At 41.3% G+C, this 24,985-nt stretch overlaps 1 protein-coding gene across 1 annotated transcript in view; it reads right to left on the bottom strand.

Annotated features, from left to right (window-relative positions):
- Positions 1-7,927: 7,927 nt before the first annotated feature.
- Positions 7,928-24,985, bottom strand: part of tgfbr1b (transforming growth factor, beta receptor 1 b) — a 54,663-nt gene continuing 37,605 nt past the window's right edge. Inside the window, exons 7-9 of the mRNA XM_054765195.1 lie at positions 23,315-23,439; positions 20,475-20,605; positions 7,928-18,861 (exon numbers count right to left, since the gene is read on the bottom strand). Of these exons, the coding sequence (XP_054621170.1) occupies positions 18,736-18,861; positions 20,475-20,605; positions 23,315-23,439 (382 nt within the window). The 3' untranslated portion in view covers positions 7,928-18,735. The remainder of the gene's footprint in view (positions 18,862-20,474; positions 20,606-23,314; positions 23,440-24,985) is intronic.

Raw genomic sequence — 24,985 nt, 5'->3', positions numbered from 1 at the left:
CATTTTAGCAAAATGGACCAGTGTGCTTTTTTTCACTTTCATTTTTGGGGTGTCTTTGATTTCCCCCCTCTATAGGGTGATCATTTTCATTTCTATCAAATGATGTGGCATCATTTTGTTACTAATACATCACCCACTTATTATCAGGAAAGATATTCAAAATCATTTTTAGATCTGATGTGTTTTCAAAGTGTTCCTCTAATTTTTTTGAGCAGTGTATTTAGTCTTTGAGCTCCAGCGATTGATTTAAATATCGAACATATTTAAGATTGATATTATATACAAGCCATATATATATAAAACTAATACAGCTTGTTAGCTGCATCAGCTTTTTTATTTTTTTTCCCTTTTCCTGTCCAGCCACTGGGGCAAATAGCACTGTTGATCTGGATGCTCCTACGTACAAAACAGATTTGCTCTGCCAGGGAAAAGTGTAAGATACTCTTCTCCTGTTACGTAGTTTTTATTTGACTTTATATGATGTTTATTGTTTATTGGAGCGGCCGAGCAACAAAAACCAAACAACAAAACAAACAACAAACCACAACAAAAACCAAAACAAATTGCAATTACACCATCTGGAAGGGGGTTGTCCCCCTCTCATTAAAATGATGGACTCGTGTAGTACATCTGTTCCTTCCGCCTGGTAGGTACCATTTAACAACTCCAACGACCGGCCACATGTGCAACAAAATCACACCAAGCAGCTCATGTGTGTGCCACAAAACGGGCAAAACATGATGCCAAGACACTACCTCCATCAACACCCGCCACAACTGTTACCGCTTCCTGTCTGATTTGTGCAATCCATTTCCATGTGGTGTAATTTTAATTTGTTTTACGATACATTTTTTTTTTTACGTAGTAGTAGTAGTACTTTATTAATCCCACAGCTGGGAAATTCATCTGTTACAGCAGCAAGCAAGATACACAAGTAAAGAATGCATAGTGACATAGTGAATACAAAATGGTTCAGGTGTTGTAGAGCCTGACAGCGGTCGGTATGAAGGACCTGCGGAACCTCTCCTTCTTACACCGTGGGTGTAACAGTCTGGTGCTGAAGGAGCTGCTCAGGGAAACAACAGTGTCATGTAGCGGGTGAGAGGTGTTGTCTCCCCCACTTCCTCCACGGAGTCCAAAGGACCGTCCAGGACAGAGCTCGCTCTCCTGATCAGTCTATTGATCCTGCTCCTGTCCCTGTCCATGCTGCCCCCTCTCCAGCAGCCCACAGCATAGAAGATGGCTGAGGCCACCACAGAGTCATAAAAGGTCCGTAAAAGAGTCCTGCACACACCAAAGGACCTCAGTCTCCTCAGCACGTGGAGGCGACTCTGGCCCTTCTTGTAGAGGGCGTGGGTGTTGACGGACCAGTCCAGTTTGTTGTTAAGGTGAACACCCAGGAATTTGTAGCTGCCTACCAACTCTATGTCCGCTCCCTGGATGTTCACCGGTGTGAAGTGAGATGTTTTCCTCTGGAAGTTAATGATCATCTCCTTTGTCTTGCTGGTGTTGAGTTGCAGCTGGTTAAGCTCACTCCAGCTGACAAAGTCCCTGATGACCGTCCTGTATTCCAGATCATTCCCCTCTGAAACACAACCCACAATGGCTGTGTCATTGGAGAACTTCTGGATGTGACACTGTGTGGAGTTGTGTGTGAAGTCCGAGGTGTAGAGGGTGAAGAGGAAAGGGGAGAGCACCGTACCCTGAGGGGCACCTGTGCTGCAGAGTACCATGTCAGACACACAGTGACGGAGCCTCACATACTGTGGTCTGTTGGTGAGGTAGTCTATAACCCATGCAGTCAGGTGTTGGTCTACTCCCACACTCTCCATCTTCACTCTGAGCAGTGACGGCTGGATGGTGTTAAAGAGAAGTCAAAAAACATGACCCTCACAGCGCTCCCGCTGTCCTCCAGGTGTAGCAGTGATCTGTGCAGCAGGTAGATCACTGCGTCATCCACTCCTATCCCAGGCCGATAAGCAAACTGCAGGGGGTCCAGCTGAGTGCCCACCAGGGGTCGCAGGTGCTGCAGGATAATCCTCTCCATGGTCTTCATCAGGTGAGAGGTCAAGGCAACAGGCCTGAAGTGGTTAGGCTCCTTGGGACGTGGTGTCTTTGGTATCAGGACCACACAGGAGGTCTTCCACAGGGCCGGGACTTTCTCCAGGCTCAGGCTGAGATTGAACAAGTGCCTGAGAACTCCACACAGCTGGTCAGCACAGTCCTTGATGATTCTTGGGCTGATGCCGTCCTTTCCCGGGGCCTTCCTTGCCTTGATCTTCTTTAGTTGACTTCTCACCTGATCATCAGTTATGGAGAGGGGGGTAGAGGATGGCTGGGATGGGGGTGTGGGGGTGAAGAGTGGTGAATGGGTACACCCTACATGGCCTCCACCACCTCCAATGGCGGAGTGTCCCTGCTGTTCCTGCCCTGGTTGACCTCAGCCAATCAGATTTGATTGTTGGCTCCATCCTCAGAAGCCAATAGCAATAAGTCCTTGTCAACTTTGCTGATTGATTGATTGGCTAACATTGAAGCATTTAAAGCAGCAGTGTTCAAAGTGGAGGTCATTTGTGGCCCCCAGCTGGTTTTTGTTTTTGCCTGTGGCAGATAAAAAAAAAATGCAATTAAACTTCAAAAACGACAACTTGAAAAAAGGAGCAAAAAGGCGTGACGTCAGTAGAAAAATCTTTTAATAATAACAGGAATAATAATAATACACTTTGTCACCACACAGCTGCCCAGCAAGTGGTTCTTTAAAAAGTGGTACTTTTTGTGGTACTTCGGTTCTAAAAGGACCAAAAGCAGAACACACAAAAACAGAGGCCAGGCAGGAATGGATGGAACTTATCATTGGTGCATTCTCATACATCCTGGCCAGATGGAATTCAATAATCTTTCTCATCTTCTGCATCAAAACTGCTGCCAGAGGGGCCCGGAGGCAGGACTTAAGGAAGCCGAGCCTCCGTTTTGTTGTTCTCTTGGTTTGTTACACTTCATGTCTGTTTGATGGACTTCAATATGACACGGTGCCAACGCTTGTAGGCCCCGCTGATGCGGGTGTGTATGTTATTTAAAGGGCCCGGTAATTTGCCCCTGCCCTGGATTTCTGATTTGTTCCACTAGTGGTTGAAGATGTGGCTGGGCCGCTCTGTATCCCGGTTCTACCGACCTCCAGGGGGGCACACCGGGGAGTTCGGAGAGTGTCTGACCACAGTGCACCTTGCTGGGCCAGGCCAGGTGGTGCCACTCACTCTCTTCCCTGGTTCCCTGACCTCCGGGGCAGCACATGGGCTACCTGGAGAGTGTGTCCGACCATGATGTACCTTGCTGGGTCAGGTTCCATGTTCCATCACAAGCTCATTCAACAAGACGTCTGGTCTTTTAAAGAGAACTACCAGGATGACAATGACAGCACAACTTTTCAGGTGCGTTACCGTTGTCCTATGAATTATTGCTTATAGAAACATGCTTATAGACCAGTGTGGCTAATCTACAAATAAATCTGTTTTTCTCTTTAAATTTTGTGGGTGCGTTTTACTGTAAATGTGTTAGTACAAGTAGCTACAGTTAGCACAGTTAGCCTACATTTATCACAATTTCCAAATGAATAGACCTTGTTGATCTAAACTGATTGTCAATTCTCAGGTCAGTAAACATCTCCAGAACACATCGGCACCATTTCATTGTATAAGTCATCTCATGCGCAGCACCGTGGCCGAGTGGTTAGCATGTTGGCCACACAGTTGGGAATATCCGTTGGGCATCTCTGTGTGGAGTTTGCATGTTCTCCCCGTGTGTGGATTTTCTTTGGGTACTCCGGTTTCCTCCCACATTCCAAAAACATGCATTTTATATACCTGTATTGTCCATAGGTATGAATGTGAGCATGAATGGTTGTTTGTCTATATGTGCCTTGCGATTGGCTGGCGACCAGTCCAGGGTGTACCCCGCCTGTCGCCCGAAGTCAGCTGGGATAGGCTCCAGCATGCCCCCGCGACCCTAATTAGGATAAGCAGCATAGAAAAAGAATGGATGAAGGTCGTCACATGCACAATAATCTGTTCAAAAAAATAGTCAAGAATATGCTCTAACACGAGGGATACCATTTATGAAGGTCTTGCAATAAAAATAATTTTTTGACAGTCGGGTGAAACTAGAACTTGCATTGTGATGTAGTTGAAAATCTGTGACCAGACAGCAGTGTGCGTACGTCCAGGTGGGCGAGGACGATGGCCAAGAAGAGGGAGGATGAGGATGGTGACCGGGGAAGAAGTATCAATTGTGAAACTCCTGCTTTATTTACAGCACTGTAGACAACATTATTTTACTAGTTTTTTGTTTATGTGTTTATATTGCAGTATGTTATGCTAAACACATTGTGTTATTACTCTGGCATGTGGATATTTTTGAACAAAAAAGTTACAATTTCCTTGGCAGTATATGTGATGTTAAACCTTGGATGCTATTGTTACTGTAAAATCTAATGATTTTTTTCAGTTTTGAATACAACTGTATTACAGTAGCTAGACAAACAAATACCTCAGCAACCATTGTCAACAAAGGACTGGGCTAAGACTGAGAGGCGGACATGAAAGCAGCGGTGTATTTAGTCATTGGGGCCTCAAGGCAAACCCAGTCATTGGGGCCTTCCACATCCTGGTACTGCACTGACAAAGTTTTATTGCCACCTAAACACTAGGACTTAATGTGGGCAGCAACATTGCCATGTTTATGTGCCCTCCCAAAACCCATCAGAATTGTATCAAAATCACTTCATTTCACTCCTAGTTCATACTTGTTTATTTATCTATGACAGAAGTTCCACATGTCGACAGCAGTGGCCTGCCGGTTTCATCATCTTTGATGACACTTTGTCACTCAGCCTTGGTAGCGCTCCGTACAGACGCTTGTTCTGGTCGGTGTTTTCTAGTGTAGCACCCATCCAGAGACTTCTGCAAGGAGAACTTCAGGGTCCATGATTCACAGTCCTGGAGGAGGACGGACTCGATGATTGCTTGGAAGAAGCTGATTTTAATGTGTTGGAGAAGATTGGATTTAATTCATGCTATTTAAGGCTCTCCAGGTCCTGCTCCGTAGAACCGATCCAGGAACCCAGGTACTTAAACTCATTGATGTTCGATAGAGCATCAATGAGTGGTGCTGATGAGCCATAAAATGAAATGATCAACAATTTAATGCAAAATCAGTAAGTAAAGTCAAAGGTATCAGCATTACGATCACTATCCTCTTAGGAAATGTGACGACAAACTGAAAACATATCGAGCCGTACGTTGTGTTGCAGGAGGTGGTCGGATATCCTAGAAAAAGTGAAAACTGTGTTACACCAAGATTCTATACATAAATACATAATACATTTGTTGTCCTGATTACCTAAGTAACTTAAGTAATGCATACGTCATTGTCTTTACTCACTCGCAACACAAACCTTTAGAATGATCCACTTCAGGAAGTAGCGTTGTTGTGTGTGAGTAATGATGGTATTCTACCTGCATTGTACACTAATGGTGGTGCTGGAGACGGTGCTGTGTTGCTGTGAGGCAGGGAGTGGAAGGCTGCAGACAGTTTGGCAATGATGGATGACGTGTGTGGATGTTGGCCTCGATGCTGCTCTGCAGTTGCACACAGCAAAGATCAAAGGGTGTAACTACTATTGTAAACCATAAAATCACAAGTATTACCTGAATAGTGTTGTCTTTTCATGGTGATGTCTTTTAACCCGTAAAGAACCCAGGAAAGAAAATAACGGATTACAACTTACTTCTAAATGTTTTTTGTTAAACATTAGAGCTCTCTAGACATGAACTAACACCCCAATACACTTCCATCCAGCCATCCATTTTTTATACCGCTTCTCCTCTTTAGGGTCGCGGGGGCATGCTGGAGCCTATCCCAGCTGACTTTATTAGTCGCCAATTAACCTAACGTACATGTTTTTGGATGTGGGAGGAAACCGGCGTACCCGGAGAAAACCCACGTACGCACGGGGAGAACATGCAAACTCCACACAGAAATGCCCAGGGGAGAATCGAACACAGGTCTTCCTGATCTCACTGTGTTGGCCAACATGCTAACCACTAGACCACTGTGACCCCCCCCCCCAATACACTTGTATTACCCAATATAGTAGACATAATAACAGCAAATAAGCCATAAGACTTGTGCTCGTTTGTGTTGATATAAATGTGTTCCCTAGAGGAGTTGAGTGGCAGGCGGACAGGAAGTGATGTCAGGGCTTCAGAGTTGAGTGAGTGACAGCCGCAACAGTAGCCTGTGTTTTTATTCTGGATTTTTGTAATGTGCCTTTTGTGAGATACTTCAAAACTGCAATAAAAGCCCGTCGTTCCAGCCATCAAGTCTGTGCTTGTGTGTCTCACCGAATATTACAGTAGATCGGTGTAGAATACTACATATCATTCACACACACATACTTTTAATCAAATAATACAGAATAAAAATGATAAGTAAAATGTGCTTCAATATTTTTTTTAATAATATTCAACCACAAAATCGCATCATTTATTAATAAATATATTTGAGAAAAACCGTGATAAAGAGAAGCTGCTAATTTCAGACTGAAGTGGCGAGGGACAACTGTTGGACATTATAAATCAGATACTCCAGTCTAGAGGCCCCCTGTGTGCCTTAAGGGGCACACAGGGGGCCTCAGAGGTCCAAGCCGTGGTGAGGAGATCAGAGTGTAGTGCCGTCTCACCCTCTGTGCAGAATGTGGAGTTCCAGCCTCACTCTGCTGGGGCTGTGCAGGAGATGGACTAGGGTACTTTGAAACAGGTGGACTGGAACCAGCGTTCCCGCTGGTTACTGTGACAAAGGTGTCGATGTTGGAGGGGGTGTCCCACAGCTGAAGAGGTTCAATGTCGATGTCAGATTCTGCATCAGAAGCTGAGGGTGGCCTCCAGTGGTGCAGATGTGGCAGTTGTAGACCTTGAGCTTGACTTGGTGGTCCACCTCAACCTGCGACCTTGGCCCCTTCTGAATGTGGTACACCAAGTCACCAAGCAAGCCTACTATGAAGTAAGGGCCTTCATAAACTGGCAGCAACTTCCACGCCTTGTTCTTTACTCTGAGTGCCTTTAATTAAACACCACACAGCAGTACCAACTTTATACTATGTTGGGCAAATATTTTTGTGATGTGATGGTCTGGGGCTGTTTTGCTGCTTCAGGGCCTGAATTCTTGCTGTGATAAATGGAACCATGAATTCTGCTGTCTACCAAAAAATCCTGAAGGAGAATGTCCAGCCATCTGTTCGTGACCTCAAGCTGAAACCAAGTTGGATTCTGCAGGACAATGATCCAGAACACACCAGCAAGTCCACCTGCCTGAAAAAAAACAAAATCCTGACCTGAATCCTAGAGATGCTGTGGCATGACCTTAAAAAGGCGCTTCTTGCTTGAAAACCCTCCAATGTGGCTGAATTACAACAATTCTGCAAAGATGAGTGGGCCAAATTCCTCCACAGCGCTGTACCGTGGAGTACTCGGTACTCATTGCAAGTTATCACAAACGCTTGATTGCGGTTGTTGCTGCTAAGGGTGGCCCATCCAGTTATTAGGTTTAGGGGGCAATCACACCCGCACAGGGCCATGTAGGTTTGGATTTTTTTTCTCCCTTAATATTAAAAAGTTTCATTTAAAAACTGCATTTTGTGCTCAGTTGTGTTGTCATTGACTAATATTTAAATTTGTTTGATAAGCTGAAACGTTTAAGTGTGACAAACATGAAAAATGTAAGAACTCAGGAAGGGGACAAACACTTCTTCACACCTGGTATACACACCTCATCAGTTAAGACCAGTAGAAAAATAACTAGAATTTGCATTTTGCACATTTAGATCTTAATGAGGTTTTAAGCAGTGTTACAATATGCAAAAGCAAGAGGAGCGTGAGACAAAAAGCACTAATTTATTGAAAACAACAATTAAACTGAAATAGGCTGTTTATCAGATGATCAAAAGTTTAAGACCATCGCTAAAAAAATAACAAAAAACTCTCCAAACCAAAACAAAACATTTTCTCAGTCAGACTCAGTAATGAGTAGCTCCACCGTTCTTGTTAATCACTTCAAAAATTGGTTTGGTGCTTGATGCAAGTGTTTCCAGGAGGCTAGTGGGAACGTTGCTCCAAGTGGTGAAGATGGCTTCACGAAGGGCATCAACTGTCTGGAACTGATGGGCATTTTTATAAACTTCCCTTGCCATCCTTCCCCAAATGTCCTCTATGGGATTTAAATGAGGGTAACATGCAGGATGGTCCAAAAGAGTGAAGAAGTCCTTCGTCGAGCGAGCATTGTGAACTGCAGCGTTGTCCTGTTGAAAAACCCAGCTGTTACCACACAGACGAGGGCCCTCAGTCATGAGGCATCTGCGCGTAAGCAGCTGCCGTTTGACGACCCTGCACCACCTAAAGCTCCACTGTTGGGGAAGTGGCCTGAGCTCGTGTGCGAGGTGGGGAAGTTCTGGCTAGATATAGATCTAGTCAGACTCACCTCGACACACAGTAAGGGCTCTGGAATAAGTCCTCTCGAGAGGGCCTGGATTTCATTCTACTCTGGCATTGTCAGCAGTGAAAGGCAACGGGCAGGGGTGGCGATCCTTGTTGCCCCCAGGTCCGAGCCTGTACGTTGGAGTTTAATCTGGTGAACGATAGGGTAGTTTCCCTCCGCCTTCAGGTCCTGACTGTTGGGTCCTGCTTATGTGGAAGAAAACCCACCATTTTTGGAGTCCGTAGAGGGAGTACTGGAGAGTGCTCCCTCAGGGGATTCCCTTGTTCTACTGGGGGACTTCAACGCTCATGTTGGCAGCAACAGTGAGATCTGGAAAGGCGTGATTGGGAGGAACAGCCCCCCGATTTGAACCCGAGCGGTGGACTTTTGTGCTCGTCAGATTGTCTATAACAAACACTATGCTCAATCAGAAGGGTGTCCACATGTGCACTTGGCACCAGGACACCCTGGGCCACAGCTCGATGATTGACTTTGTGGTCGTGTCGCCGGACTTGTGGCCACATGTCACTTCACACTCGGGTGAAGAGACGGCCGGAGATGTCAACTGATCACTTCGAGCCTCATACAAGTTCATCAGTTTTGTGCTGCAATGTTGTGCATTGTCCACTGTCCAAATCCAGTAATGTATTTTTAGACAGCAAACAATCCAAAAAATATGAGGCCATCAAATAAAAAAACACGTTTAATTGTGAAACATTGTTTAATCACACCACTTTCTACTCCAGCTATGTTAAAAGTTAACATATTTCAGTCCTCTAGTTCCTATGATCTCTCATTCATCTGTACACACGATATAAAAAAGGTCATGATAATTATGTTTAGAAATCCAAAAGGGGTCCTCAAACACCACTTTGATTTCTGTCTTTTTTTCTTTTTTTTTTTTTTTTAAGACAAAGAGCATATTGAAAAAGGCAATTGTAGCAGAGCTCAGAATGGGGCTTGACATCTGTAAAGCACTTTTGACTGTACAGCTCAAGTAGAACAACACTACCAAAACACATCATCGTTTACACAACATGAATGGCAAAGAGGAAATACTTCAATGTTTGGACTCCACACAAACAACACAATGCCGTTTGACGGGGGGGAGGGGAAAGGTACCGCCAAAGAAAAAACTAAAACTTCTCTGTAACTTTTTAACATTTCATAGAAATAAAACAAATCAGAGTTAACAAATTGAGACTATATTTACAGTGAGGTAAAACACATTGTTCGTTAACATGGAGGTATATTCCATAGGTGACCTTTTAGGATGATGTTTAGTTTACCAAGCAGTCTTGATCACATGCAGTCTTGGCATTGGAAAAGTAAAAGAATTCTTACTTGCACCAAATCAAAACAGAAAGCTTTCTGCTACACTGCAGCGTGTTGGTCTGAGCACTTTAGTGACCCAAACCTTCTCAGTGTGACATTTCCCCTGTAGGCCTTTCTACGTGATCCTTTCAGAAGAAATGGTGGTCCTCATCACAGTGAGTGGATCATGCAAGACGCAAATTCATGACCCTGTGCGGACGCTGCTCTCATGGTTTTGCATAAGGAGAGGATAACCTGTGTTGCAGATATTTACACGCATCACCAGTTTCTGCTGTGACCTTTGGGTTGTGCTTTGATTGGTCAGAGGCTCTCAAAGGGCTCGATACATTCACAGGTGTGTATGGTCTGAGGCGCTCGAGTTTCTGGCATAGTTTGCAGCGTACCCTTGCTTTTGTTAGCCCTCCATCTACAACATTTTGCACAAATAAAGCAATACCTGATTCAAAATAGGTTTAGGCCACAGAATAGCTCAGACATTTCAGCTCCCGTAAGTATGTGAAAAGCAATTTGAGCCTTTTTTTAAAATGTGTCTACACCTGAATTGGTTTAATCACACCCCAGATAACCACTTTAGGTGGTAGCAGCAGTCAGAAAAAGGCAGTGGTAGTCGTGCTGTTTGCTGCACAGTCACTCAACAGTAAATGCTAATGTATGCTTGAAACAAAGGTTTAAATACATTCGGGTAATATATAGGTTCTGATATAGGTTGGTACCATGGAAGAACTTCTAATCTTACTCCCCCACAGAGCATGCAATTTTTCAAGTACAGTACAGTAATCCCTTCACCACTTTGCACTTGGAATTTCGCGCTTCGAAATATGTCATGGTATTTTGTTATTGAATACGGGCTATTTTTTGGCATAGCATATTGGATGTATTTTTGTCTAAGTTAAGCATTTTCAGGCATAAAATGGTTAAATTAACTAAAATGCAAATGTAAGGCATTGAGAAGACACATTCAAAGACGCTGTGATATGCAGTATTCTACACTGGTCACTAGGTGTCAGTAATGTTACTGTAACAATGCGACACACAAGCACTAGACTTGATCCCCGGAACAGGCTTTCATTGCAGGTTGGAATTATCTCATGACAGGGACAATAATCCTAAACAGCGGCTACTATTGCGGCCGTAACCCACAATAAACTTAAACTCAACCTCAACTCTAAACCACCGACATCACTTGCTGTCCCCCACCCCCACTCTGTTCCCACAGCACCGGCGCACATTTACAGCAACACACAATTATTTCCTAAATTTCTTATTTTGTTATTACATTTACTATATTATACAATTGTAAAGGTGACTTCTGGGGGCGTTATTATACGTCCAGAGTGTTCTATTAATGTTAAGCACAGTATTTAGAAGGTCGTACACGGGTTAATTATGAAAATATTCCAGTTATAAATGAACTACTACTTTTGCGGAAATTCAAGGTCAGGTCTGGAACCAATTAGCCATGATAAAGGAGGGATTAGTGTATTATTAACCATGGTTTACTAATTTTTCTTAGACTTTTTACAAAATAGACTATTAACAATGACTATCAATGTTTCAATGTAAAGTAAAAACATTTGTATAGTCAATAAAACACAGCAAGGCATTGTGGTCCGCTTTAAAGCTTCTAATGTAGCAATTGTACAGAGGCATGGACCTAAACAATTGTTTCAGTAACAGGGTGCACATTTCTGCGATGAACATGAGTACACCAGCTCATGGGACAATTGATGACATTTTTGATTTACCAAAATGAACCGTGGGACGGGCCCACTAGCTATGTAGTACCACGGGGCATGTTTATCTTGACCCCCCGCGGGACTGGTTGACTGACGTCGACATAAGTGGAACAAACCAAACAAGCCATTGCTTACACATTTACTGACTGAAGGATTGTTTAACTTTCATTTTTGATGACATGGCTTTCCTCCACATGCATACTTTTATTAAATTCTTGTGTTTTCATATTTTATACTCTTATCTAACAGAGCTGCTGTGGTAATTTCGAAGTACTGTATTTCTTGACTACAGTGATGATAAAGCTTTCGTACATGCGCAAATTGTTCGGCTAACAACGTAAAGCAATTAACAAAATAAATAAATGGGTGCATTTTATAAGTTGCTGAAGAAGCCATTTTACACGCAGTAGTCACAGTATGTAGCTGTTATTCAAAGGGTCCCTGACACGATTCATCAGCTTTGTTTAAATGTTATATATTGTTTGTGATTATGCTCTACATTTTCAGATTTTTGAAATCGAATGGTAAATTCACAGAAATTATATTTAGAGTTCACGGTGCCAACCATGACAAACTAGCTCTCGCAGTTCAGCCTCATTCCAGAACTGACGTCATCGGGGTAACAGCATCCATCCATCCATTTTCTATACCGCTTCATCCTTATTAGGGTCGCGGGGGCATGCTGGAGCCTATCCCAGCTGACTTCGGGCAACAGGCGGGGTACACCCTGGACTGGTCGCCAGCCAATCACAGGGCACATATAGACAAACAACCATTCACCTATGGACAATTTAGAGACACCAATTAACCTCACCTGCATGTTTTTGGGAATGTCGGAGGAAACCGGAGTACCCGGAGAAAACCCACGTGCACACGGGGAGAACAACAAAAAAAAAAAAACAGATAAAAAGAGACAGCCAGCAGCTATTAAAACACCTCCAACAAGGTTTTATATACATGCTGTAACAGGTACATTTATGATAATGTAATAATTACAGTATTTTGCCGTATTTTGGTCTTTTTAAGCATTACCGCGTTACTACGTTATCACATAGTAACATCGAAACAAACGCCTACACCTAGCATTACCTTTTCCAAACTCAAAAACAAGAACACACAGTAGTAGTAGCGGCAGCTCCAATACGTAGTGTCACCATTTGGTGGTGGCCTGGGGCGCTGTGAGCGCGCCGCTGACACACTGCGGGCGAGTGTGTGGTGAAGCTACTCGCTTCTACTGCAACTGCAACCGGTGTGTTCTGGCTAAGTGTCAATATGCTAGTAATGTAGTTCAATTTGCATAACAATGTTAATAACAATAATAATCATTATCATAATAACAATGTTTCTGTAGCTTGGTTAACATGCATGCAATATACATTATATGTAATTGGAGCATTGTTGCCGCATTTTGGAGCTTTTTTCAGAAGACTTTATAAGTGGAATAAAAGTTTCCCATTACATGCATTCTTAGCTGTGTCTTTTTACCTGTTTTTATATCTTTAGAACTCACGGAAAAGAGTAAAAGCCCATGTGTCATATAAGGTTTGTGGATGATGGGCAAAATTCCAAAACGCAGGTTTCCGTTAAGTCCATGCTCCGCAAGTTCTCTTTCATCTCCAAATGTTGTTGTTCTTTCTCCTCAAAAACTATTAGCGCATCGCTCAAATTTTCGCTATGATCCCTGTAAACATCCTCTGTCTCGTTCACCACTGTTTGTTTGCCTGAGTAATAGTACTCCGATGGCGTCACTTCCGCAAATGAGACTGAATAGAGAAAGCTAGCTCGTTATATTTACTATAAATATAATTTTTTTTGCAAATTTACTGTTGGCTTTCAAAAATCGAACAATGTAGGACATAATTATTAAACCATTATTAAGCATATTTAACTGTTCATGTCAGGTACACCTTAAGGCTGCTTAGCAATAATGATGAAGTTAACAATACACAACACGTCAACTTAAACAGACCAATTTTTCATAGAAATGACCCCTTTGGACGTTAAGTCCAAAAATTGGTCAATCATGAATCTCAGCATCTGCTTAAGTGACCACTTTTAGGTATAAGAACACGTAGAGATTTGTTGACTTAATTAATTGGAATTGTTGACAAACAGGAACGTTTGTTTCAAGCATACTCCAGGTTTAAACTATGTCCTTAATTAAGCTAAGTTAGTTAAACCTGAGCTGAACTCCACGCTGCAGTGATGCGTGTAGCTATGAGATCATTAGCGCATATGGAATGAAAACAGAAAGGCAATAAAGATTCAAGAACAGAAACTTTGTTGTTTAAAGACCACAAGCTAAAAAAAGATGCAAATAAAAGTAACCTTTGTACAGTTAAGTCACCTTGGGCTTTGAAAAGTACAGGCTGTGGTGGTGACTTTTAAGACAAGAATGAGGGTTGTCCGAGTTGAGACATACCAGAGGTGTTGCCCAGTTTGTGTTGTTAAAATCCCAGAGAATGGCGATGGCTTTAGGAGATGAATGGAACACACAAACCACACAGCCACAGTCATAGCCTAAAGGCCCCAGCAGGGTAATAAGGGGTTTGGTTATTTTGCTAATTTATTGTCCTACAGCAGCACTACCAATCCTCAATTTTGTCCAAGACTGATCCATCCATAATTCTGCATTCATCCGACATACAAAGTTTGAATCGACAGCTTATTCTCTCGACTAAGACAGCAATAATAACCACTTTTTTCACTGAAAACCCAAGGAAAATTTCCAATCATCTAAAACAGCAGTGTTCAAACCTTTTCCACCAAGGGCCACACAAAAAAAATGAAGGATGCGGGATACATTTTGTGCATTAAAGATGGTAAAAACAATCCGACGTACCGTAGGTGCATAAATGCTAAGATAACAAAGCATCCACATCTTAGCGTTTGAATGTAACAGAGCAAATGGGTGTAATATGCAATAATAATTTATCTTGATAATTTATTTTATTTGCACAGCATGTTGCAAAAAAAAGCTGCGGGTCAAAAATGGCCCCCGTGCCGCATTTTGGACACATCTGGTTTCCTTTATCTTGGTTTAACCGTCATACAAGTTTGAATTTACATCTAATTGACTCGACAAAGAAACCAATAACCACTTTATTTCTTCGAATTTCAACACCAAGATAAAATACCCTTTTTTTTACTTGTCTAAGTACAGTGGAACCTCGGTGTTCGTCATAAAGTTGTTCCAAAAGGGCCAACGAAAAGCGAAATGTACAAAAACCCGAGGCAAATTTTCCCGTAGAAAATAATGTAAATCAAAAGAATCCGTTCCAGACACCCAAAAATATTAACAAAAACTATATGTGATATATAACTATAGTTTTACCTGCTGAAAACAATGCAAATAATTATCCATGAAGAATGGATTAAACTTACGGATGATGCGGACTTCCTGTACATTCTGGCTAGATGGAATTCAAGAGTGTTTCTTACCTTCTTTATTAAATCACTGGCACTCGCTACTTTCTTTGGTCCCATGGTGGGTTATTAAGCAGTCACATTAAAAAATGCGGACAGGTAGAGTAGGGTGCTTTGTTTGGGCACTTGATTTCGCGGAACAATAGAGTACAGGGCAAACATGTACAGTAAGTACGAAAACAGAATGTATGAAAGCGGAGGAAACATTTTAGCAGACATTTTCAACGAAAACCGAGGTTTGACTGTATGTGCTTGAACTTGGACAAGTAAGGCATTCTCACATGAGCATACGACACCAAACATGTTTAGAAGGTGTTTTTAGGCAACTTCATTTCATTAGCGAACAACAGTGGATTAATAACAACCTTCTAACAATGCGACATACTGCAGGATTTAGCTGAACAGTTTTACAGTATATGAACTACAGTCTAATTTATAGGTTTTCTCTAAAAGATTAAAGTGTCTTGACACCAGGGTGTACCACGCAGCTGGGATAGGTGCGAGTTCCCGGCGACCCTAATGAGGACAAGCAATATAGCGTATACTGTCGATTGATGTGTCTTTGGATTCACTTCAGTTGTACAGTAATATTTTCTGTCTACACTGAAGCCCTTTATTATGGTACAGCTTTTGGTTTACCAGATTTAATGTTGCTTGTAACTTTATATTAGTTTGTTGGGCTTGGTGTTTAGCCTTGTGCGTCAAACTATTCATCTCTCATTGTACAGTCTATTCAATCTATTTTCAAGATTGATAAACTTGCAGTCATTTGCAGGAAATAATTCAAATTGCTGAATTCTAATATTACAAAGGGCCACCATTTATTAATCTTACATTATCTATTGAAGGTTTGGAAAATACACATCGACAATGCGATCTTGAATCTTTTGAGTGCAACTATGTAAAATGTACAGGATTTCATCCATCTCCAGGCCATTACTACATTTTCTGTGTGGCTATCAAAGTAATGAGACCTAAAACAAGCTTCTCAGATTCAGTGGATGTGCTGGACTGGCAACAGTGGGTTTACAAAGTAAAGTCCGCAGAGACTTCAAGATTGGAATTGGGAAAGTGGAACAAAATAACCACTTTAAAATGTGAGGATATTTACACCCAATGGCAACGCTCACCTTCAAAAAGAAAGTGATTTGGACTTATAAGCAGCATGTCAATGTTATACAGCTATTAAGAAAACCATGGGAGAACATAAAAACACGTGGTGGGATTTTGATTGTAGTTAAGCTACATCAAATTAAATGTTTTGGTCTCTCTAAAAAGATGTCTTGATGCACGTACCAAATGCAAACATATTTGATGATTTAAATGTATGGCATATTGGCAACAGAACACATGACTAAATACCATCAAACCAAGTGCTACATGTGTTTTTGGTTGTATACAGACACACACTTGCAAAATTATTTTGTCACAGCCTTAAATTAAAATCAACATGTCAGACTGATGAAATCCTCCCCAGGGATTATAGATTTACGCTTGTTGTATTATACTGCATTATCTTGAGGCACGCAGTAAATTCAGAGGTGGGCACGTTCATTTTAGTTTGTCCTTTTGCAGAAAGCTGTTTTGACTTTTAGTATTTTACTAATTACATACATATGAGGTGTGATAAAAACTTGCCAAACTCTTGTTGTAAATACTCAATGATTTTCAGTCAATACATGCAATGTTTTTGACCACCCCTCACATTATGCACATAAAAAGACCAAGTCCTGTGTGTTGGTCCCTTAAGGCTTACAATGTGTAATTTTGTAGAAAATAACCTCACCAAAATATATATGTATATACATACACACAAAACTTGGAAAACCCATGGCTTCTGACACATCTGCTAGTTATTTTGAAATGAATTGTGTTGCTTATCATACACAGAAAAAATGGCTTTAAATGCCACTTTGCATTGAAGCACAAAAATGAAAGTTAGAAATTATATCAGTAACATAACATCAGTCATTCTTTTGCTTTAAAGTTTTGTGTTGCTGGTTCCCCCAAACGAGTTAATCACTTTCCAGATTCAGTTCACTGACAGGACAAGCTGTCCAAAAACTTGTTGCTGAGGTGTTTGTGTGTTCACCTGTAGTACTTGTAGTATGAAATGGAAACCAGAGAGGAGAGGCTGGCTTACTGTTTGTTGGCGTTGTGTGGTGTGACGTGTTGTTCCCTTCTCTTCTTTTTGGGTGTGCATAGTATGAGCTACGTTATGCTCAGATGGGCTTCCACAGGGCTCCTGACAGTCGCTAACACATGCACGCACACAGATACACACAGAGCTGCATACATGCCAGAAAGAAATGCCTTGCACAGCAGCTGGCGTGAGAGGAGTTGGGTTTTTAAAGCACTGGCACTTTCCGGTAACAGCTGTACTGGAAGGCATAGTGGCAGCTGATTGTTGTTGTTGCTCTAGCTGTTTGTGATTTTTTTTTACCAGAGTATAGAAAATACACACACTTATCTACTGTAAATTGCATATGATGCAGCATGTTTGCCAAAACTGAATGAGGTCATCATGTCCAGTTTTTTGTGAAAAGAAAAAGATGCCCTGCCACTCAAAATTAAAAATTAAAATAATAAATTAAACTGACCTGTCCATCTCCATGATAATACACAGGGAGACAGGAAAATAATACATTAGTAAGAAAATCAAAACCAGGTGCAAAATTGTCGCAGCGATGAGAAATTCTGCACAACAGGGCGTCATAATACCTTCTTGCTCCAGCTTCCAGTGCTACTATGTGGGAGCACTTCGCATAATTACATTCTTTCAAGAATGTGCGTTTGTGTCACATGTGTCACATCTCATGGTGGATTGGGCTATTGTGAAGGAAATGAAGGACTTGCATCTCCACTTGTGACTAGCTTATGATCAACTGAAGTGAAAAATGAAATGCTAATATACAAACGAGGCTGTAGTGACAAATATGTAAGGCAGCTCAGAGGCCTCTCAGGAGATACCAGCAGACTACTTGCTGTTTAAGCTACCTGAAGAGCTGAGCAATGAAGGCCAGGCAAGGATGCCATGGACATGGTATGTTGCCCTAATGGGTCTTGAAGAGTTTTTCTTTTATGAGATGATCTCAGGCACTACCATCCCTCATTAGATTTAAGGGTGTACTCATACTAGGCCAATCGTACCGTGCGTGAGCCCACCGTGTGAGTGCTCTGATCGCTGATCAGAAACTTGAAGGTTTGAAAAGAGGGGTCAAAGTGCCTCTGTTGTAACATCCCCTCTTTTGGGAAACACAAAAGAGGTGGGCCAGCAGTAATTGTCGCAAGATGATAGCCACGAATACAAGAACGCACGTAATCAAAAAGCCAGGGAAATTGCAGTGCACAAGTGATGGCACAAGCAAACTGGCTGCCCCAGGAATGCTCAGTGTGAGCACCGGCCAGCAAGGACTGGGAGAGGGAGCTGGAATGGCGCCCAAGTCTAGTATGAACGGCTTAATATGAGTACATCCTTATTCGTTTGCCCACCAATCCATCAATGGATTCAGGTGTACAACACAAGTCTTCAGTTGTAAATGCAAAACTCACCTGTAAGTGAGTTAAAAAGGATATGAAAAAAAACACAATGTCTCAACTTCCCTTCCAATCCTTAGGGGAGGAACAATTAATGAATAATAAAGTCAATGTAATGCTAATGAAATGGATGCCAGTCTGAAATGTGTTTGTGTGCATGTTTGGTGGGTTGTGTCTACATTTTGATTCCCTCCTGTTGGCTGAGCTGTGATAGGGTCTTCTTGATCCGGAGGGCAGTGAGCCGGGCGGCCCCGTTGGCATACCAGCACTCCCTCATTATCTTAGCCATTACACGTAATGCCTGCAGAGAGGACAGAAGACAACACTCAACTTAATTACAATGCCATGATGGAGTAGCCAGACACATTGGGAAAACATTTAGCGTAAGCGATGAGTAGTGTACCCTACCAACTGCCAATTGACGACGGCTCTGCCTTGTCATGTACGAGCACATGCACAGGTGTGTTTAATTATTAATGCTATAATAAAAGGGTTAAATTTTTACATTTCTCCCAAGCTTTGGAATGTTACACTATTTGTTTTCCTCTTTGGCTTTTGCTGCTTTCAGTGCATTATAGTGTAATTCAGTTAGCAAAAAAACAGAGAGAGGAAAAAAACACTGGCTTGTCTTCCCATAATGTCGAAAAAGCACATGGTTATTTGCTTATGGTAACACTGTTAAAACCACAATGAAAGAGCACTATTGGTCAACGCTCTGCAGTAATACACTCACCACACTAAGTGCCTCGTGACACCTAATAATTTCATATAAATACATATTTAGTCATACAATCACAGTTAGGTTCAGAAGTTTGTAGTAGGACTCTGCAATATGGCAAAAAAAAAGATTAAATATTGTTTCATATTGCCGGATCTTGATTATCACCATTTTTTAAATGTAGTTTTTAACCTGGCAGTTTTAAAGCATCTGTACTAAAAACTAAGGAAACTAGAGATTAGTTCAACATTTGATTAACATACAAAGTAAATAACAAAGCAAATTTAATAAGATGAACATAGAAAAATTATTAAAAAAATTTTACTGAACAGTAAAACAAATACAGCACATATGAAATTACCCACCAAATACAGAAATTACAGTCCCGAGTGTTTGTGCAGGGTGGCAATACCCAAAATAAACAAATTGCTAAGTCAAGGATAATGAAGACATTTTAAAATGTTCAGAAACTTTACCATTTTTGAGTTATGTTTCTACATATGCTGTTAATGTCATTGCTACTTGCAAATGTGCATCATCTTTAATAACAATACAGATGAGCTAGTTTAATGTAAAATTGAGACTACTGATTGCTATTTTGCAGCAAAAGTGTGATGATACCACAAAGCTTATTGCAACTTATTGCAACATACAGTTGGCTGCTCAGTATATAATAAGACCTCGCTATCTGGAAGAACGACAAGTACAGCCCGTTGTCTTTTGAAGAAACCCGCCTCCCACACACATAATCAGTATCAGAGTAAACTAACTCTTCATTGTGTCAGGCCAGACTTGTGAGTAATTTATTATTATTATTATTATTATTATTATTATTATTATTAACCTTACCTCTCCATTGAAATTCTATGCCTCTGCCACACTGTATGAAAGAGTGGGTAGTTTTTTTTCCGTAGTATTTATGCAGCAGTTTCATTAATGTTATCCTTGTATGACAGTGAATAATGTTAAAATTATACTGCTACCAATAAAGGCTTTATAATGGTGACATTTTGACTGTGGATCAATTTCAATGTTTTTATGGAAAATATGAACATGTTGGCCATTGTGCGTTCGACTTTAGAGGTTGAACTGTAACTCACAGCTGGTATGACACAACTACAAAATATATAATCTTAAAATGTCTATTAGTCTCATCCACCATTTGATTTCAGAGAATATATATATCATAATATTACCTCACAGCTCTGCCAACGGTTGGGAATGTTAGGACGAAGCTTCTGCTCACAAACCACCTTTCTCATCTCTTCCACTGATGGATCTGACTGAACCAGGTCATAGTATGGCAGCTGGTAGTCCTCGTGGATCCCTGATTGAAAAAAACAAAAAAACAAAATAAATACAAACAAACAAATACATCTATGTATAAACATGCATACTGTAATATATACAGTACATATATATACACTCCTGATCAAAATCAAAATAAAACAAGTTGAAAAATTGCTAGAATTGCTAGAATTTTTCACATTTGGATCTTAATGAGGTTTTAAGCAGAGCTACAATATGCAAAAACAAGAAGGGGGAGTGAGGCAAAAAGCATTTTGAAAAAGTAGTTTATTGAAAACAACAATTAAACTGAAATAGGCTTTTTACAAGCTGATCAAAAGTTTAAGACCATCGCTCAAAAAATAACAAAAAACTCTCCGAACCAGAACAAAAACTGTTCTCAGTAGGACTTAGTAATGAGCAGCTCTACCATTCTTGTTAATCACTTCAAAAATTGGTTTGGTGCTTGATGCGAGTGTTTCCAGGAGGCTAGTGGGAACATTGCTCCAAGTGGTGAAGATGGCTTCACGAAGGGCATCAACTGTCTGGAACTGATGGCCATTTTTATAAACTTCCCTTGCTATCCATCCCCAAATGTTCTCTATGGGATTTAAATCAGGGGAACATGCAGGATGGTCCAAAAGAGTGATGTTATTCTCCCTGAAGAAGTCTTTCGTCATGTGAGCATTGTGAACTGCAGCGTTGTCCTGTTGAAAAACCCAGCTGTTACCACACAGACGAGGGCCCTCAGTCATGAGGGATGCCTGCTGCAACATCTGCACGTAAGCAACCGCCGTTTGACGACCCTGCACCGCCTGAAGCTCCAGTGTTCCATTGAATAAAAAAACACCACAGATCATGATGGACCCCCCTCCACTGTGTCGGGTAGAAAACAATTCAGGTGGGATCTCCTTGTCATGCCAGTAACTGGACCGTCAAGGTTACATTTTTTCTCATGAGAGAATACATTTTTTTTCACCTTTCAATGTCCCATGTTTGATGCTCCCTGGCAAAGTCTAAACGGGCAGTTTTGTGGCGTTGAAGGAGACGAGGTCTTTGAATTCCTTTTTTGTTTTTTGTTAAACCCTTTTACCACAGATGCCGTCTGATGGTTATTGCACTGCAGTCGGCACCAGTTAGGGCCTTCAAATGAAGGACCACCCTGTGTCTTGATTGACAGCCAATCGGATCCTCAGGCTCAGCGCAGGTGTGATTTTTTTTGGGTCTACCACTTGAATTTTTGTTCCATAATGTTCAGGATCTTTCCAAAAATTTTGAATGACTGAGGCCTTGCTTATGCAGCTCGACAATCCGACCATGTTGAAAAAGAGAAAACTTCTTAGCTTTAGCCATCAGGAGGGCATGACAGAGGGGGGAGGGCTCTCTGGGCTGGCTCTTGGGGCACTGATTTTTGTGCTGCCTGCCCCTGTGGGCCTGGTGGCCTTCTGACGGCGGGGGCTTGGCCTGGCTATTTGGGGCGGGGCTCTCTGGGAGGTGGAAGGCGGCCCCTTTCCTTTCATGCATTCTCAGTGACAATTACACGCCCACACATTCTTGCACCTTTATATATATGAAGTCTTCCCCACATACAGAGATACCTGTACATACTGTATGCACACTCACAGTACATACGTACTTCCCTACATTACTCACTGAGTTAACCAGGGTGTTAATATGTTGTTGGTTTTATTACAGCGACAGTGATATCAGCAGTATGACTATAGTTTTTTTTTTACAATGATGTGCATTACAGTAATTATCATTCTGTTCACTATCATGGATAATCATTTCATTACTACAATTATGTGTGACTGTTTCAATGCGGTATTGTCATTATGATCACTATCATAGTTCATCATTTCATGACTGCTATTATGTGTGACTGTTTCAATGCAGTATTGTCATTGTGATCACTATCATAATTCATCATTTCATGACTACTATTATGTGTGATTGTCATTGACAGCGTTGTCATTGTGGTTGTTGATATTGTTTTGTCCTTTGTCCTTAAGTCCTTGTTCGTCTTTATAGTTGTCACAGACATTTATTTGCTGATGTCGTTCTGTATGTTTGTGTTGTTCTGTTCTTGTTGTCACAATTGTTGTTGTTGCTGCTGTTGTCCTTGTCTCTCTCTTTTTTTAATTTTTTGTCCCCCCCCCCCCCCCCCCCCCCCCCCCCCCCCCCCCTCCCCCGTTTCCTTTTCTCTTCTTCTCCGTCCCCTCCTGCTCCGGTCCAGTCGCTCCAAATTTGCTTTATAACAAGCATCAAAGTCAATTACATTCTGTATAACAGGGGAAGTGTATATCACACTTCTCCCTGGCAGAGTAAATCTGTTGAGCACTTGACGGCATTTAGATCTACAATTCTATCTGCTTTAAAGGCTGGACAGGACAGGGGTAAAAAAAAAAAAAAAAAAAAGGAGGGCATGACAGTGTGAATGCCTGACAGAAAATGAACATTTTGAGCAGATTTTGGCTTTTATAGCCTGTGGTCTTAACCTTTTGATCAGCTGATAAACAGCCTATTTCAGTTTAATTGTTGTTTTCAATAAATTACTTTTTCCAAAATGCTTTTTGTCTCACTCCCCCTTCTTAAAACTTCATTAAGATCCAAATGTGCACAATGCAAATTCTAGCAATTTTTCAACTAGTCTTAATATTTTGATCAGGAGTGTACGGTATATAGATCTATCAATCTAATGACATGTCAATGTCCTTGTATTGCATGACAGTGAATATTTGATCCTCACCTCCCATGGAGCAACGACTAGCAATCTCCCAGAAGACCAATCCCATGGCGTAAATGTCAGCCCGCTTGAAAGATTCAAAGTGTTTCATGTTTATGGAGTCATCCAGTACTTCTGGGGCCATGTACCTGGAAATAACAATAATGGTCCAATATGAAAATTATAGCATTTATCAGTTATTTCTGTCTGGGGCGAGAGTGCTGTAATGGGAACGGTTTTATTAGTTTCAGACATGCTGACAAGAGGAACATCACATGCTTGCACTTGCACAATTGAACATGTCCGAGAAATAATAGAAAAAATAATCACGACAATAAAAGTAAGAATTAAGACCATCCACGCAGCCTTGAGAAATGTCACTTTCTTTGTGTGCGTTTATGGCTGTGTTTGTGCCTGCTTTCTGGTGTCACCTGCAAATGTTCTCAACATGAATTGTAAGCAAAACAGAGTGTTGTCGCTTGGGTTTCTAGATTATCTTGCAATTGATCTGTCAGTTTCAGCCAGTAAATCCCTTTTATTTTTTTTACGAGATCTAGTCTTGGAATCTTAGAATAATAGTATCGGGTTTCATTCCAGGGCTAAATAAGCAATAATTGCTGCTCACTGGTCTTTTATTTTTGCAGCTGTCTGTGTCACTTACTGACAGTCAAAAAAACATACTTGTGGCCATTTTTGTGTGTGCTATATCATAGTTATCACAACACAATATCAGTTAATGTTATTATTGTGTTATATATGTCACTTTCTTGGCTTTGCTGTGAGTTCATGGTTGAATGTGTTTGAATCTGGTTCCTGGAACGTTTTCTGGCAGTGACATCACAGCCAAGATGAAGTTGGTTCAGAAAACTCGCTGGGGGGCCTGTCAAAATCACCACTCCATTTCACTATTTCATAGTTTATGTAATTATTTATTTATAGTTTATTTATCTACAAAGCAGTATGACAAATGCTTTATTAAGTGAGTACTTTCCATTTTGCACGCTAAATGGAGAATGTATGCAAAAAGAGGCAAAATTTTGGCATAAATTTTCCACGTTAGCCGAAAATCACGCTAATCGGAGCATACGCTAACCGTGGTTCCACTGTATCAGGGTTGGTCTGAACAGGTACTCAGGATCGGTATCGGTATTGGTCTGATGCTAGAGTTGAGGTTGGGGCTTTGGGAAGGCCAAAGTAGAAGATTAATGTTAGCCTGCTTTATCCACTCCAAAACCAATTTTAAATTGGGGATTATTGTGCTGTTGGAACACCTATTGTGTCTAGCTTTCAGGAATCCAGCTGTTGGTCTGAGGTGAATTTCCATGCACCAGTACCACTAGCAGCAAAACCATCGTGCTTGACAGTCAGTACCTTGTTCTGAGATTTGAAAGTCTCACCAAGACTGCCTCAGACATACTTGTCTTGTTCCTCAACATCTTAACCAATTGCCTTTCATCTGAGGTTGACAATTTGGGTTTTGGGAAAGTGCTGACAAATACAAAAACTTTACAAACATCGGCAAATCTAAAGTACAGTTCACCTTCGCAAATAAAAGTTAAATACTCCTGATATTCTGAAACCTTCAATACTTTAAATGAGTGTATATACTGTACAGTATTACATCCTGTATCTTCAAGGGCCCACAATTAATGATATTCATGACCATGATGATTGTATGTACATTTCTGACCACAG

The sequence above is a fragment of the Dunckerocampus dactyliophorus genome, chromosome 21 (genome assembly GCF_027744805.1).
Source record: "Dunckerocampus dactyliophorus isolate RoL2022-P2 chromosome 21, RoL_Ddac_1.1, whole genome shotgun sequence".
In the NCBI taxonomy this organism is placed as follows: domain Eukaryota; kingdom Metazoa; phylum Chordata; class Actinopteri; order Syngnathiformes; family Syngnathidae; genus Dunckerocampus; species Dunckerocampus dactyliophorus.
Note: the sequence above shows the minus strand (reverse complement) of the source record. Positions and strands in the feature narration are given on the sequence as shown.